This window comes from Paramormyrops kingsleyae, chromosome 15 (genome assembly GCF_048594095.1).
Source record: "Paramormyrops kingsleyae isolate MSU_618 chromosome 15, PKINGS_0.4, whole genome shotgun sequence".
NCBI lineage: Eukaryota > Metazoa > Chordata > Actinopteri > Osteoglossiformes > Mormyridae > Paramormyrops > Paramormyrops kingsleyae.
In genome coordinates this window covers 9,946,377-9,962,970 of record NC_132811.1, presented here as the reverse complement: position 1 = coordinate 9,962,970, position 16,594 = coordinate 9,946,377, and the positions used below count along the sequence as shown (strand labels likewise).

The following is a 16,594-nucleotide window of genomic DNA, read 5'->3' as shown; positions in this document are numbered from 1 at the left end:
ATGGTTATAACTTTTCCTTTGGTAATTTAAATATTATCAAGCAAAACAGCATTTTCCTATGCAACCCAAAAGAACTGAATGCAATAAAGACACAGCACCAGCTTTTGAATTAAACCACGTTTATTTTAAGATTCACTCAATTTGTTACTAAACACATTTGAATTTTATAACATTTTCAAAATAAAAATAAAAAAGATTAAAGCTGAAATAAAAGGTATATGAATAATATCATGCAGCTTGATAATCGGCCCTGTACAGGATAAGCGGATATGGAAGGTGTACAGACAGATGGTACTAATACTAATAATTAAGCTGTATAAGTTCAAATAGCCATTTATTAAATTGTGTGGTGCACGTGTACCTGCAAATGATACACGGTATATAGTGGTAGTGCTGGATAAGGTTGTGAAATAAGCAAATAAATCTGGCAATATGATCAGCAGTCCAAATCATTGGATTCATTTCCTTTGCTTGATATTGCAAAAAGTTAGTTCTGGTTATAAAATATTTACAGATTCCTTCAGGCCATCGGTATTGTCAATCTGACGATGCAGATGATACATTTGCATGTTCTTCGCTCACATCTTGAAACACTCATCGCATCTTCCTGCTTCAGCCACATCACCTATACTCTGATTATAGTAGACGTGACCATGACTGCACTTACTCCAGTTACTCAGCTTTAGAAAACCAAATTCAGTGGCTATTTTACTGGTTTCCTCTAAGAAATTCCCATTCAGTGGTATTTTGAGTTTGTCTGCGATGTCGCTAAGATCTTTTCCCAGCTTTTGGACCTGTTGTTCCTTTAGTGACATCATGCTTAGTTTGCTGATGATTACACCCAACTCGGTAGAGTCTCTTGAGGCTGTCAGAGCAAAATATGACATTTTCTCATATCTTCTAGACAACATGTGACTTTCCGCCAGGTACAGAATCCTTTTCACTTCTTTTTCATAGTCAGGCAGCAGTTTCTCTTCTATCTGGCTGATCTGTTCACTAAGCATGTCGAGCTGATACTTGATTTTGGGCAGATGGTCTGGCACGCTCTGTTGCATTTTGTTTTCAATTTCGGCTAACTGGAAGACCAGGCCAATCTGCTTGCTGATAAGCCAACATTTTCCAACGTCCAAGTCAAGACCATTCAACTTGGGCAACAGAGGATGGATGAAAATGGACATGATCCCTTTCTTCTCCATTGCCTTCACCGTGTTTAGAATTTGAGCTGAGAGCATTGCTGTGGCCTTTCGCTTCACCATTTCCAGGTCTTGTAGCTTGCGTTTGATGATACAGTTATATCTTAGATTTCTGTGAATGGGAGTGTGGCATTTGGGACAAGACTTAAAAGTAAGAACCCTACTCTCTTCTGGGAGTGCCATCCATGAGTCAAACGCTGTGACTTCAAACAGGTGACCGCAATCGACAAGCTGCACAAATCGGGCTCCCGGGTCAGCCTCACTGCCGAAAAAGAGCTCCTGCACTTCGTCCACGTCGCAGATGCCACACTTCCTGGGACACGGCTCTCCGCACATCCCAATGCACGGGTGCTGGCACTTCAGCAGCTTACGGCAGGGCATGTGACACGCCGGCCGGTCACAGGGCTCGTGACACAACTTTGTGCAGTTATGATGTCTGCAGTGCCAGCCGCAGCTGTTTAAGCAGGGCTGGCAGACCTCCAAGCATAACCTCGCACACTTCTGGTGGTAACATCGGTTTGCGCAAGGCTTTGAACAAGGAACGCAATCTTCCCCACACCTCCCACTACACTGGTGCGAGCAGATCATCTGCACCTCACACCGGGAGGTACACGGAATCACTTCTCCTCTAATCTCCCTCTCCAGTTTCATGTGGCACGGCACCGACCTCTGGTGTCCACACTTTAAATCTACCATTACGGTCTTGAAACATTTAGAAGTGCAAAGTTCACCACGCACTCTGTCACATAGGTGACCACAACAAGGTAACCGCCTGTCACAAGGAACGCGGTGTATAAATTTGTCATGGTCTTTATCTTCAGGGGCCGATGCAGACAGGTTCTCTGGGGTCAACTGCTGACAAGGGACACCTTCCGCAGAGCAACTGTAAGCACACGTGTGGTGTGTGTTTTTTGGATGGCACGGCTCAGTGCAGATGTGACTGCAGAGAAGCCTGTAGCCACAGGGCTGGGAACATCCTCCCAAGGGTACCATGAGAAAGTCATCTGCTTTTGCTACAGTAGTGATGGTACCAGGATGGTTTTCACACTGCAGGCTTAGAGCCTCACCGGTCAGCCCATAGCTGCTGGCGACATTCAATATTTTGCTCCACAATGGGACTGCTGAATATATTGCCATGTTTCCAAAACAATACAAGCCTATCTTTGCTCTTGAAAGAGCAATTGAAATGTACTTGGGGCTTGTCATGTTGATTGCTTTCCCATCCAGACTACTTCTGACTAATGACAGTAATATGATGTCATTTTCCCTCCCTTGGTATTTGTCTACCAAACAAACATTTACACCTTGAAGCACGCTTTTCTGCATGGTCTTCATCAAGAGAATGAGCTGTCCAGTATATGGTGTGAGAACGGTAATCTGGGAAGTCTCATAACCCTGGTAAATCAAGTGACGGCAAAATGACGTCACAAACGTTGCCTCGTGAACGTTCTGGTGGCTCTGGCCATCGTTCGTAATTTCATCAAGGTGCTTGTGGTATACAAAGAAGATATTTGTAGTGACGCCCTACGAGAGACAATGATTCAGTATTCATTTACATTGTTATACAGAATCCATTGTTATGCACATCTTGTACTTACAATACTATACAGTCATATACAGTATTTCTCAGAACTAAATCAAGAAATAACTGCATTAACAAGAATACGGTATTACTATAGGTCCACCATCAAAATTTTTTAAATGATTTATTCGATTGCTTATCAACTGCTTAAAAAAGACTTTCATATAAACAAACATGACATAGTGGCACAATATTACGTAACTCAAAATATTACGTAACTCATGGCTTTCAACTCATGAAAGCCATGAGAATTACCTTTATTTTTTCATTGACTGCATTGTGGTTCTCTAGCCCGTCAAACAAGTGTGGCATTAACACCTGGGAAATACCTGGATGCATGCGATGCTGCAGAAAGAGAGAGGAAGGTTTAAAGCTGTTAGTAATATTAGTTATATGCAGTAATTACTCACCTTTCCCTGAAGTCACGTCGGCATGACTGTGTGGATCAAGGGAACAGACTTAACTTTCAGCAAAGACGAGGCGGTCGCTCATAATACTAAGCTACTCATCGATTGCTCAAGTAGGTCATAATGCGCAACGAAATGAAAATGTTTCACTCATTTTTGTAAGTGCTCCAGAGTTCACAGCCACGTAGATAACACTTCAAATTAATTTTTTGGAGCTTTTGCAAAACAAATAGACAATTCTAGGTCTAATGTCCTACTTATCATTATACCAATTACGGTTACTAATGACACTTTCCACCACTCGTGCACACATCCACTCCACAGCAACTTAACACACTACACAGGCTGTATAATTTACATTCCTAGTGCTGGTTAAGTAAGGGATAATGTACAGGCAGCCGGTAGTTATCGCAGAAATAAGCCCCGACAGTGTGATCAGGACCCGACGCTTATTACACGGCTACTTGCCACATAAGGAAAAAAACTGGACATGAATATGAATTTGAAACATTTTATTGGCATATTTGTTTCAAATTAACATTTTTAAACGGTAATCTTTGTTGGCACGGAGGGATTTTAAACATACAAGTAGTACCGGCTATGCGTTATTACTTTGGAGCAGTTATTATTTGAAAAGAACGAACCTGCAAATGTCTCAACTGACCAATCAGAATCAAGCATTCCAGAGAGCCGTGTAATAAATTAATTAAAATGTAGCCCTGAATGTATCTAACAGTTCTATTGTGCCATTTGGACAGGCACAGATAAAGACCTACACACCAGTCCGCTGTCTTCAGTAAGACATTTGACCCAAGAAATCGACTGAATCGTCACACTGCAACGACTGCAGGATTTGCATAACGATGTGTTCCTTACCTGCTGCTTGAGACGAACAAAAGGAACATCTGTCAGAATTAGCCGTTCATACAAGGACAAACCCACATTCAAAGTTTGCTTGTTTTCTGATGGCCGGGAGCAAGACTAAAATCAAAATATGAAAAAATTAATCATTAAATTTACTTAGCAAATGCTTTTATCCAAAGCCACAGATAACTGAGAAAGCAGGGGCCGGGGCGGTTCATGGAACAATTGTGGTTAAGGGCTTAGCTCAGTGGCCCAAAGGTTAAATCACTCTGCTGACCACAGGATTTGAACCAATGACCTTCTGATTATGAGCACGAGTCCCACAGAGTCACATACCACCACACATGAGTCAGAAACAATACTAAGCTGATGACAAATGGGATAGATGGATGAAAACATCACAAACTGACGAAATGCAAGTCTCAGATTAAGCGCCAGTAAAAGGCATTTGGTAATGGTATCTCACACAAGCACAGTATTTTTAATGCTTGCTGTAAAATGAGATGCCTAATCTCAAGAAAACGTGAATCATACACCCACCTGCCGCTGCTCTCCGATCAGCACAAGGTGCTGGCAGGCAGAGGTCACGGAGGTCACTATCTGGGCCTCTCCAACTTCGGCGGCCTCCTCCACCAGGACCACCCTGGGCTGGATTTCCCGCAGAACCCTCCAGTGATGCACAGCACCTGGATGGATGGATCCTTTAGAGTGTCTGATACTGAACATATGTACGCTGCACCTTCCAGGTGTGGTGGTTGGGGATATAGGCAGAGACAGAGGCCAAGAACACGTAACAGGTATCCCATACTCAGATCTGATGATCTGAGCAATAAGGTAACAATGGACTGCCACCAGAGCATGCGAGCAGAGCGGAGCAATGAGAATTTCTGCTGAACGCTCACACACACCTTTGTCAAGAACCTCGGGCTGATTAAAATTCATATTTTACACTTTGTCTTTGTACTGCCTTGTCTTTTATTGCATTGCCTGTTTGTGCCCTTTATTCCACTTTTTGTGTCCTTTCTTGCACTTTATTGTCCTATTGTCCCCCCATTTACCTGTGCCCTCCCCAGCAACCACGGTAAGAATTTACCTCGGAACACATGACAGTAAAAACTTGAAACTTTAACTTGGACCTCAGCAGGCAGCTGTCAGTAACTTCACAGTGACTGACACATGTAAACGTTTGTTTTGCAAATAATTTGTAAAAACGAACAGCACTAGAGGAATCCCTAGCACTACTACACAAAAGAAGTAATTCTTGTGCTATTAGATATCATGGCAGACCTGAATTATTTCAATGAATTTACAAAGTAACGGAGCAGGATCACTAATAACAGGAATGCAGGGAACTTTTTTGCAATGTGACGTCTGGGAAAATAAAAGGCATGCAGATCGACATAAACAGAAAGATCAATTCACATGAATGTCGCCTTGTTTTTTTAGTTTTTTTTTCTAGTCTTTACTTACTTGCAGCTGTCATTCCGATAAGCCGAGCGCGTTTTAAGATGATTCTGTCCTCCAGCCAGCTGAGCTCGACCGCCCGCTTAACCACTGCTTGGCGCTCAGTCTCCAACTCTAGAATCGTGGCTGTTAGATCTTTCTGGTACATGGAGAGCCAAAGCCTGGGGGTATAAGGTTCTTTATGTTTCAGTTCCTCACAGCATAGCAAACATCAACGAAAGTATTTACAACACGTTCCGAGCCTTGCTGTTAAGATTCCAAGCCCTCCGGCAATGAGTTTTGGTTCCTGTCATGGTTTTCTTTCTTATTTTTCTTTAAAGCGTGCTCCTTTTGACAGAGATATAGGCCAAATCTCAACAGATCTCAACATGACTGTCATAGCTGTGTTGATATTGACATGGTGGATGAGAGGGGGAGGTGAAGAGCATCCTGATACAGTCGAAAGCCCCATGCTTCTCTAAGCACACAATACCCCCCCCCCACTTCAGCCGTGGCTTGGCCTCCCGCCTGGTCATGTGTTTTTTAGTGTGACATGGCGTGCTCATGGCGTGACATGGCGTGCTCATGCCGTGACATGGCGTGCTCTGGGCGTTGCTGCGGAAATGGTTACCTGTAAAGGTGCCATCGCTGCTTGTATGTCAGGGTCCAGAGGTCGCAAATTTGCCTGGCATCTACCTCCAGCATGTGCTCCACTTCGTGCAGCTCTTGCCTTACAACCATTTCTAGGTTCCTCTTTATGTCACTACTCATCTAGGCAAATGTTGGCAATCCATAGTTACTTATTAACCATTTGAAATAGGCTTTATTTGCTCCTTATCAGGGTGGGTTGGGTACTCACATCCACTCCACCAGTGCACGTTGTTTCCTCTTCCACACGATCACTTAGCACATAGGCAAGATCCGTACCACAGGCATCAGTCAGGCCCCTCCAAGTGCTCTGGATGCCTTCCTGGGTGTCAGCCGTCTCAACATGGCCAAACTCATCTCCTTCCACAGACTGTGGTTCTCCAGCTGCACACAGCATTCCGCTCTCATAATTTGCAGAAACAATTCCCGCCCCACGTCCCACACGCAATGCTGTTACGTGAGCCAACAGGACGATAAATAACATTACAGCTAGCTAGTTTCGTCCCGTAAGTGGAAACGCATTTGTATATTCTGACACCGACGTTTTTGGAGGCTTACCGCCATCCTTCAGGGGCTCCACAGGGGAGAAGCGCTTGGAGACTCTTGCTGCAAAACTCGCAGGGAAGCCTAGGTCCTGATCGCTGCTGATAGCTACGTCACAGTCCTCTGTACCACTGCCTGGCCAGGGAAAATGCATGATACAATTATATACACACATTTTTTATCATACAATATACTGACCAAAAGACTTAGGCAGTCAAAGAAAATGATTTTTAAATGATCTTCATGTGTAAAACTGTGATGTCTGTCAAAGTGTGTCAGCTTAGCCACTTCAAAACTTCTCTGAACATCACCCAGTATTTGCAGGAACTATTCAATATACCAATGTATTTCTGACTCGACCACTACCCTACCTTGTCTGGCTAATCAGCACCTCACAGCAGTTATTTGACAAACCAAGTTAATTAACTGAATGAGCTGGTGGTGAAATTTAAAATGCATGGAATGGCTGAGGTGCCCCTGAGGAGAGGTTTGGGAACTGAAGCGGTGTTCGTCTAGCCATCCAGCAAGATATCAGAAACTTTTTGGAGAACAGAAGAAAATCTTGTGTATTTTTTATTGTGTTATTGCTAATTTGCTAAATTTGTTAAATTGTGTTTTTTTCTGAGCAAATATATACTTACTACCTAGACAAATAGCCTTAAAAATGTCTTTGCCTGCCTATGACTTTTGTACAGTACTGTATATATTTACTAGTCTATACATTTACATTTATTCATATATTCTATATTTTTAGAATTCTATAAGTTCATTACACTTATTTTGGTGGACAGTGTCACACAAAAGAGCTTAAAGCACCAACCCACTTGGAAGGCAGATTGACTTACCACAGTAACTGTAATCCTCTTCATCATCAGATAAATACAAACACTCTGGGTCAATTTCACTGAAGTCTGCCCAACCTACAACGAAAACAGCAACAGACAAATACAGTATGCATCAGGCAAACAGTAACAGAAACTCCAAGGTAATAAATATTGTCAAAGCTTTTTCATAAAATTTACAAGAAACAATTGCATTTAAAAATAGGTCCGCTTCCTGTAAACGTTTGCACACAAAGGCTTCTGCCACTATCCTGCAGGTACCAGTGTCTTCCAGTGTCTCCTGCTCCAGTGTGTCTGCTTCATGCTCATCTTGTTCCTCCATGCCACTAGAGGGCCGACTGAGAACCACCTCCTCTTCACTCTCAGGCCGGTCCTCTGTCTCGCTGCTACCGGATGTCACGCTCAAGGACTCCCCTGCACTGTCACTGTAGGCGTCCACTGTGTCATCCTCTGCTGTCTCTGTGGTGGTACTGAATGCCGGGTCCATTTCATTGTCCCCTGGCCCAGCCACCTTAAGGTCTTCATCCCCAAAGTCATCAGTGTCCCCTGAGTGGAGTAACACTCAGTAAATACACTCAGACAACACCGTTAAAGAGTTGCTTCCTATCAGACTGTAATGTATGCTGACAATAAAAAATATCTGCATTTACATTTTAAAGTATTTTAACTCTTTGACCCATTTTCTCTAATTAGTGATCTGGCACAAATCAGTATTAGTGAGAGAGCCTATTCCAGGCAGCACAGGGCATACTATAGATGGAATGCCAGTACGTCACAGCCACAATTTAGAGACATCGGTCAAGCTCAGCTTTGAGCTACGGGAGGAACCCAGAGTACTTGGAGGTAAGCCCTGAGAATATCAAGAGAGGATGAATGTTCTGCCACAGTGATTACCATCCATCTACCAAAACCAGAAGCATTTGAAGAATTTAATAGTGTGACTCAGTGATTCACAATCCTGTCCATGGAGCTCAGAGCGAGCAACAACGTAGATTGGCCATGGGTCCCTGAGAACCGGATTGGGAAACACTGATGTAGTTTAAACGGCACCGTTCACAAAGCAAGAGTAGTTTCCTCACCTTGCCTTGAAGAACTTCTCAGTATAGAGACTCCAAGCCATTCCATCATAATTGACTGGCTTTTCGTTTCATGGGGAGAATATGGACCACCAGGCTAAATGGGAGAAGAAAATCATCATCATCAATCACTGTAAAACATATAAAACATACAGAGAGACCATGCTATATAAACAGCTGGGGAAACAAACAATCTGGCTACAGAAAGCTACAAAGCATGATTAATTATAAAACACTAGTACCTGTGTGGATCTCACTGACCTCTACATTCCCTAGGCTTATTCCATGAAGAGCAACGATATACTTAGTCAGCACCGTCTCATGGACGATTCCTTTTGAAGAACATTCCAACAAATAAGCAGCTTTCCTAAGTTCTTCCTCCGTGATCCTTTTCTCAACATACAGCTGTAAACAAGTTACATTTTTAATCAGAAGAAATGCCAACAGACCATAAATTTATAATGTACAGAAAAGCAACATACCTGCTTATGCATTAATCTCAGGTGCACAGGTAAGCTCTTTCTAAAGGGAATCTCCCTCCTCTGATTCTCCAGAGAGACGCTCTTCAGACTGCCGCTGGAGCTTTGCCCTCCAACCCTGACAAGTCCAGAAGCACCTGGCAAAAACTGAAGTACTCCTACAAAGAAATCCATAACAGAACTCACACTTCACATTTTACATCTTATATGACCTTAATTTATATGGCTTTATAAAATCATGCTACTTGACATAAAATTACATTTTAATTACAGAAACTACTAAGTGACATAATTTTACTGAAGCAACTTTTAAGTATATTTACCAAAGTATGTTTTATATATGTATATATATAACTAGTACAGACAGCAGTACCTTCCAAGAACTTATCCAAAGTATAGTCTGTGTGGCAAAGCACCAGAACAAGACTTTCTGATCCTGTGCCCCAATGATGGGAATTATCCAGGAAAGCTCTGACAATTTTGAGGCCGACATAAGTTTTCCCTGAATAAAACAACATATTTATCAGACAAGTAATAAATTAAAAACATTCATCATAAAGGAATATTTCAACAATAGTACTCTGATGAAAGAACCTGACCTGTTCCTGCTTGACCTTCAATGACAGCCAACTCCTTTGTTAAGGCTAACTGCACAGCTTTCAGTTGGGAGTCATCCAAATTCATCTCCTCCTTCCTTGGCCACTCACTGAAATTTAAAATGCTCTGAAAGTGCTTTTGACTCAGGGCATTCTTTCTGTACTCTTGTCCCCCATTTTCATTAATTCCTTCCCGTCCAAAACCAGAAACTTCTCCTTTGACTGGGCTATCACTGATCAATGCTTGAAGACTATAGTGTTGCAGGTGATTCAGCAGATATTTCGGTGTTGAGATGTCCGTCTCGCAGCTCACAATGTATTTCTGCATTGGTAGGATTTGTTCTTCCACTTCCTGAAGACTTTCGAGAAGAGGCCTGTAATCCTCAAAAACCACAGTAGCATCAACCATTGTAAACACATCCAATGGAGTGATGTCTACCATTCCTGCTCTGCTTTCTTCAGGAAAACAGAGTGTCAAAATACCCTGAGTCAATTCATTCATGGCCTGACTACAGATGGTAGCAAAAATTATTGTGTCAAAACCATCCTTTGAGAAGCACAACAGTGTTCCATACATTAGTTCCTTTGAACTCTCCAGGTTGACTAGTTGTAAGTTTTTGGGGTCAAACCGAACTTTATACATGATTCCTTTGCTTGTGTAAATTGGAGAAGCGATGTGGACATCAAAATAAACATGACTGCATAAAGATGAGTCAACTCTCCCTTGGCAACAACCCTTCTTATCATACTTAAGAAGGCGGGTGATCCTGTCTCTAAGTGGCTTCACAAAGCTCTCCCTAAGGAGGTGAAAGAGTGAATCCAGGTAGGTCTTGCTGTCTTTAAACTTCCCACTAACTGATGAACTCTGAGTCATGGTTACCTCCTTACAGGTTGGCAAAATTGACATTGATCTCCAGTTCCCAACATCTGAATCGTGCTGGTCAATTTTTTCAAAGGTATGACCATCTGACTTTATAATGCCTTCAGGATTTTTTTCTTTCAAATATGCAATCACCTTTAGAAGTTTCTTTAGACGATCATTTGATTCCTCTGAAATAATGAGCCCTTTAGAATGTAGATGTTGATATTCATTTTGTAGGAGAGCTGCACAAAGGGAGACATCATTGACCCTGCAGGGAAACTCTTCAAGTAAGAGCAAATAAAAGGCCACGATTTGGTTCAGTTTAGAAATGCTTTGTTCTCTCTTGATATGCTCATCTTCTCTCCCCAAATCCATCACAAACTTAGGCAGAGTCCTCGTTAAAAACAAGGAATCTTTCATGGTCATAAGAAGATACCGTATATTCTCCTTGTATATCTGACTGCTGCATGCTTTGTTTACGATATCAAAAATGACAGTTGTCAGAGTGCTGGAATTATCCTCCTTATTAAGGAGCTCCTTAAAGCCACTTCCAGGAGCTACTAAATTCATGAGTATTTCAGTTGCCCCCAGTTTTTCAATTTTCTCAAGTGCATGTAAGTCTAGCTGATTTTTGCAATATAAACTAAAATCAAAATCAGTTTCAGTCAAGCTATCCTTTAAAGGTCTATAAATGTAAGACCAGTTTTGCTGATTGTCTGTCCTGTATGAAGACTTCAACTGAATGTCATTTGTCTGGGTTCCTGAAAGGGACAGAGAGACTCATGAGCAACAATGACCACAGTATCAACTTGGCTGCAAAGATAAAACAATTTGACTATAAAAAAACTCTTACTCCATTGCCTTGATTGGTGATTCCATGTAGTATTGTGAAATTTGCCATGCGCTACAAATCCTGCAGGTTTTTCGAAAGGGAATTGTCTATTGAAGTGGTTTATACTTCTTTGTGCTCTTCCACGTGCTCCAGCACCTCTTCCGAACGACCGGGCCAAACTGTCCTGGGTGTTTCGAAAGTCGGCTATTGTGGGTTTCTTCCCACGATGCTCACCTACTCAGAAAGTAGCAGGAAATCACTGCTTATTCATCTGTCTTTCAACCAAGTTTCAACTTGGTGTTATCTGTTGCTAGTTCAACATTTACCACTCCTAAAATATGGCAAAATGCACATTTCATTCAAGAAAGATCATTTATGGGGAACAGAAAATATATTCCAGGAATACAAACAATGAGGCTGACACTGACAGCCCTGTTCATTTACTCCATATGGACTTGCATACCTTGTGGGTGACTGACTGTTGTGTACTGCCTTCTACTATGCAGCTGAGTTTTTCTTTGTGATTGGAGGTTTACTGCTTCTGCTGCTTGAGAGCGTCTGCTCTCAGAACGTCGCTGAGGTCCACCACCACTTGACGGATGAGGAGGGCCTCTTGCAGGGAATTCTTTTTTAAAGTCACAAAATACCAAGGCCCAACTAAATTAACATTTCATATCAACTTCAAAATTCTTCCGTGTTTTTAAATTCTTATGCTTTGTTGTTTTATTGTTCCCTAACATAAACAACTCTGCCTTAAATACCCTGACACGTTTCAGATAAACTTGTTCTAATTGTGGCATTTCTAAAACAATTTCTGTGCATTACCAAATTTGTCACAAAGGATCTATTATATAACAATTTTTATTTACTCTGTTAGTTTCAGGACTCCGAGCCATGAAATATACAGGTGACAATCATTGTCCTCACAACCAAGATGTTCAATGCTCTTAATTTCTATATTACGTTAACATTAGCATTGAAATGCTGACTAATGGATTATAAGGGACATGTGTTTCCAAGGGACTTTTAACAACATTTTCACCAGTACCCTTTTGGAGTTTATCTTTGCTTTTTCCAGTTTGCTTCTCATTTGTGTTTACTGACTGGGTCAGTTGAGTATTTTTGAGAGGAACTCTCTGCTGGCAGGGTCCAGGGAGCGTCCCTGAGTGAGGAGAAAGGTTTTGTGTCAAGCAAACACACCTGAAATGCACTCACAAACCATGATTATCCTCAAACAAATGATTTAACCCTTTTTATTTGGCTGCCATTTCAAGAACTGTTTACCTGCTTCATGTGGTTGGCACTTCAGGTAAATTATTAATCTGATATGCTTAATTATAGCCAACCTATTTTTTCCCCCTGTTTTTCAATTTATAAAACTTTCCTATAGTATGAATGAAATAAACAGTAATGTGAATGAAAACATGAATAAAGTGAAATGTAATGTTCTTTCATAGTATTTCTTTGTTATTACATATTTCCTCTTCAACCCTAACCCAGGAAGCAGGTTGAAAAAGCATTTCATTACACACATGTACAATTTGAGTAAATGACAAATAAAAGTTTAACTCTAGCAAGAAATCCTACTGCAGCTCTGCTTTATTTGGTCTGTTTGTCCCACCCTGCCTGATGTACTGATAGTATTGGGTAACCAGCTGTTAAACATCCCTTGTCAAATATTGAACAACGGACAAATGACATGCAAGATATATCTTGGAGACCTGAACTACGTTCTTGATGTCTGGGTTTGTCAGGTCCTCTCCTGATTTGAGACCCAGACTGGAACTGGGTGCCCTCGGCTACTGGACGTAGACTGGTATGAGACTTCTTCTGTGTGTTCCCATCCCCTGACCGATGAGAATAACCTGGAAGGAGACAGTAACAGTTAATAAATAACATCTCCCAAGGTTTGCGAAGTAACTTTCCAGACAAAAAAATTCAAATATTATTTTAATTTTATACATTTCCTAACCTAATGTGCCTCTCCAGCTGGTGTTACTTATTATTGAATAAAACGGGGTAAAGGACACATGATTTTTGCGGGAGGATGATCATATTACCTTGTGGACGACTGGGTCTATCACATCTCCTCACTGAGAAAGACCCACTTTGTCTTTGCAAGGTGGGGGGGGTCACACTTGTGGCTGGATTCCCAGGGGGATTTCTTTGCGCTCCACCATCCACTGACGGTTTCCCATCCCCTGACTGATGAGAATAACCTGGAAGGAGGCAGTAAATAAACAGCATCTCCCAAAGATTGCTAATTAGCTTTCCATGCAAGTTAAGCCTATTCAATTTTTTTATTTATTTACACATTTTCTTACCTAATGTGCTTCTTCAGCTGGTTTTACTTATTACTGAATAAAATTGGGAAAAGGCCAAATGGATTTTGCGAGAGGGGGACTGTATTACCTTGTGGACGACTGGGTCTCCCATAGAAAGACAAACTTTGTCCTCGCAAGTTGGGGGGGGTCACACTTGTGGCTGGATTCCCAGGGGGTGTTCTTTGTGCCCCACCACCCAGTGATCCAGAAGAAGCCCCTAAATATACACACCAACATTGAAAAAATATATTTATATATGGAAATCTTCACTGACACTGATATCAGTGAATTTTTGTCTAATATTGCCGATACTGATAACCAGTTAAGCTGTAACCCACTGGCTGAGTAGAGGGGGGAAGGCCAGGTTTGTCATTCACACACACACACACACACCTATAGACAATCTGGCAGCTCTAGAAGACATATGCAATATCCTTTTCAATACAGATTGAAATAGCTTATGGTGTATTTGAACAAGAGTGAAATACCATGGCTTACATATCCTTAACGAGGATAGTGTTAAGGACCTTCACAACCAGTGTTCCTTACTACCTACTCAAGCTACAAATGTACATTTGCAAATATTTATTTATTCCTGGATTCTTGCACTACTGCCACTTACTGGCAAGTTTGCACATCATGTATATTTATGAATACGATTTAACGTTTGTTAAAACATCATGTCCGGTCTCTTGATTAAACTTGCACCTTCATTTCACAGGCTGGGGTTAGGCAACCGTGCATTTCACTGCATACTGTACCGAGGATAATCATGCATGTGGCAAATCAAACTTTCAACTTGAACCAGGGTTGCCAACTCTCATGCATTTGGCGTGACATTGTGATGAGCTGGGTTTTTAGCTGTTGCAGTAGGTGCAACCTCGGAGGATTCCTTCTGAGGGTTACCCCACTCATCCACAGGTGTGCCTGCAGTTGACTCCGCTTACAGACACACAATAACCAGGGCTGGTGTACAGGACTCGGCACTTTACTGCAGTTAGATGCAGACAACTCACAAAACCACTCCCTCTCCTCTTCCCTTCCCTTCCACTCGCTGGTCTCCCGCGCTCGCTCTCCGCGCGTCACCTCTTGTCTCCGTCCGGCTGCGCGCGCACACACGCATACTTCTGACACGTGACGTGGTTAGCCCGGACATTAAGCTCATTACAACATTCACACTTTCAGACTCACATGCTCACGTAAGAAATGTTATGGAAAATCTATATTTCAATATAAACCTAAAATTAGCTACATTAAAAGCGTTGAGGTAGTCCACAGACCCTATAGGATATGTACAAACAACGGTTACAGACGTGTAGATGCGGGTGCAGATTTGTCTCGATCTGAAAATCTCACGCCAGCTAGCTGACCTAAGTTGGCAACCCTGCTTGAAATTGTTTGCTTATCAGTATTTATCTAATATCCAAAGGTGGGGTCTGACCCTGTGGGTGACTGCAGGCTCTTCCGCGCCCTCTTCCGGCTTGGGAACCTGCCCTGTTTTGTGACTGGGAGCTTCTTCCACTACTTGCTTTTGACTGGTTCTGCTGTCTGGGCCCAGACCCCTTAGACTGAGAAGACCCTGCCAAATGAAAAACAAGTCTTTCTCAAACCTCCTTTTGCTCCACCCCAAAAATGTGTTCAGCATAAACAACGCGCGTCCTTACAAGAAAATATTACGCAATATATTACACGAATTATTAAGAATACATTTAACTCATATTACGTTTATTTAACATGATTCTAATATACAACAATTAGTCAAGGACGTTTTTAACGGTAACGAGAAAATACGTACGCATTTTTGGGAAAGTTCAATCACTCGTCCTGAGTACTGGGTCCATGTGTTGGTATCTAAATGCATGAGAACAGTTCATATATAATGACACCATGCACAAATGCGCTGTTATACATTAAATTTGGAGAAATCACACATTTATGTAACGTGTTGATATATCGTATTTAAATATAAACTTTTCATTACGGCTATTTGACTTTTCAAGTCCGGCTATTTGACATTGTTGAGCCATAACAGTAAACTGACTTTAATTTAAGTCGTAGGATTCTGTGAAAGAGATAGTATGGCAGCTATTCTGGTGTCACCTATTTTTCGCTAAAATGCCTGTCAAAAAAGCCTTCTTGCTGAAGGTAGCGGTTTCATGCACTACTTGCCGTTTGAAAGCTACGGTTCCCACAACTTCCCAGCTCCTTCTGTGCGACGCCCTGTGTTCCCAGCAGTAGCCGTATAGCCGCAGCACATCTCGTGTCTGCCGTCCAAATGGCGGCCGCCTCCCGTATGAGAGACGATTTCTTATTTGTTGATCAATACAAGCCAGAATATTAGGATCTTTTCGTCACACTACACCGCCATGGGCACTGCGTGCACTGACTGATGAATGCTGTATTCATTACTAGTTTCATTTGAACTAGTACGTCCGGAATTTCGAACCAAGATTTTAGACTGATTCCTATAGCTTTAAAAACTGTATCTGTCCTCACAAACGCCTCTGGATTACAATTAAATTTGAAGTAATGTGAAATTTTGACTATTCATGATCATGATGCAATATATACTTCTCTTTTTTATGGAGAACTGGTAAACTATTAACCGAGGGTTATAACTTTTTGGATATCAAATGTGATAATAAGGCCTTAAGGTCGGTCCGCACAAACAAATGTTTTCCTTTACCAGCTAAAATATATTCATACACTATGGACAATTTAGATATGACAGTTTGCCTAACTGTATGTTTTTGAACTGCTGGAGAAAGCGCACATGACACATGGAGAACATCCAAATGCAGACACAGAGCAGAGGTGGAATTCAAACCCCGAGCCCTGGAGGTGTGGGACAACAGTGTGAGCAGATCTAAATTCAAGCCTGCAGATTTCAGTTTGCAAAACTT

The 16,594-nt window shown here is 41.8% G+C and overlaps 1 protein-coding gene across 5 annotated transcripts; it reads right to left on the bottom strand.

Moving 5' to 3' along the window:
* Positions 1-102: 102 nt before the first annotated feature.
* LOC111849516 (NFX1-type zinc finger-containing protein 1-like) lies at positions 103-16,325 on the bottom strand. Of its 5 annotated transcripts, none has more exons than XM_072699547.1 (24): positions 15,861-16,325; positions 15,487-15,542; positions 15,133-15,270; positions 13,780-13,908; positions 13,476-13,586; positions 13,089-13,232; positions 12,416-12,529; positions 11,831-11,992; positions 11,389-11,601; positions 9,677-11,296; positions 9,451-9,579; positions 9,081-9,235; positions 8,860-9,003; positions 8,602-8,695; positions 7,784-8,068; positions 7,526-7,600; positions 6,696-6,815; positions 6,349-6,521; positions 6,121-6,260; positions 5,517-5,671; positions 4,587-4,732; positions 4,059-4,163; positions 3,031-3,120; positions 103-2,717 (listed from the first exon to the last, which is right to left on the bottom strand). In XM_072699547.1, the coding sequence occupies exons 2-24, from the start codon at positions 15,488-15,490 to the stop codon at positions 579-581; spliced, it is 6,585 nt and encodes a 2,194-aa protein (XP_072555648.1). In that variant the 5' UTR covers positions 15,491-15,542; positions 15,861-16,325; the 3' UTR covers positions 103-578. The 5 variants fall into 5 exon arrangements, with proteins under 5 accessions (XP_072555648.1, XP_072555647.1, XP_023678201.2 ...); XM_072699546.1 differs by having other exon boundaries at positions 13,428-13,586; positions 15,875-16,321; XM_023822433.2 differs by having other exon boundaries at positions 13,428-13,586; positions 15,861-16,319.
* Between the last annotated feature and the right edge of the window lie 269 nt (positions 16,326-16,594).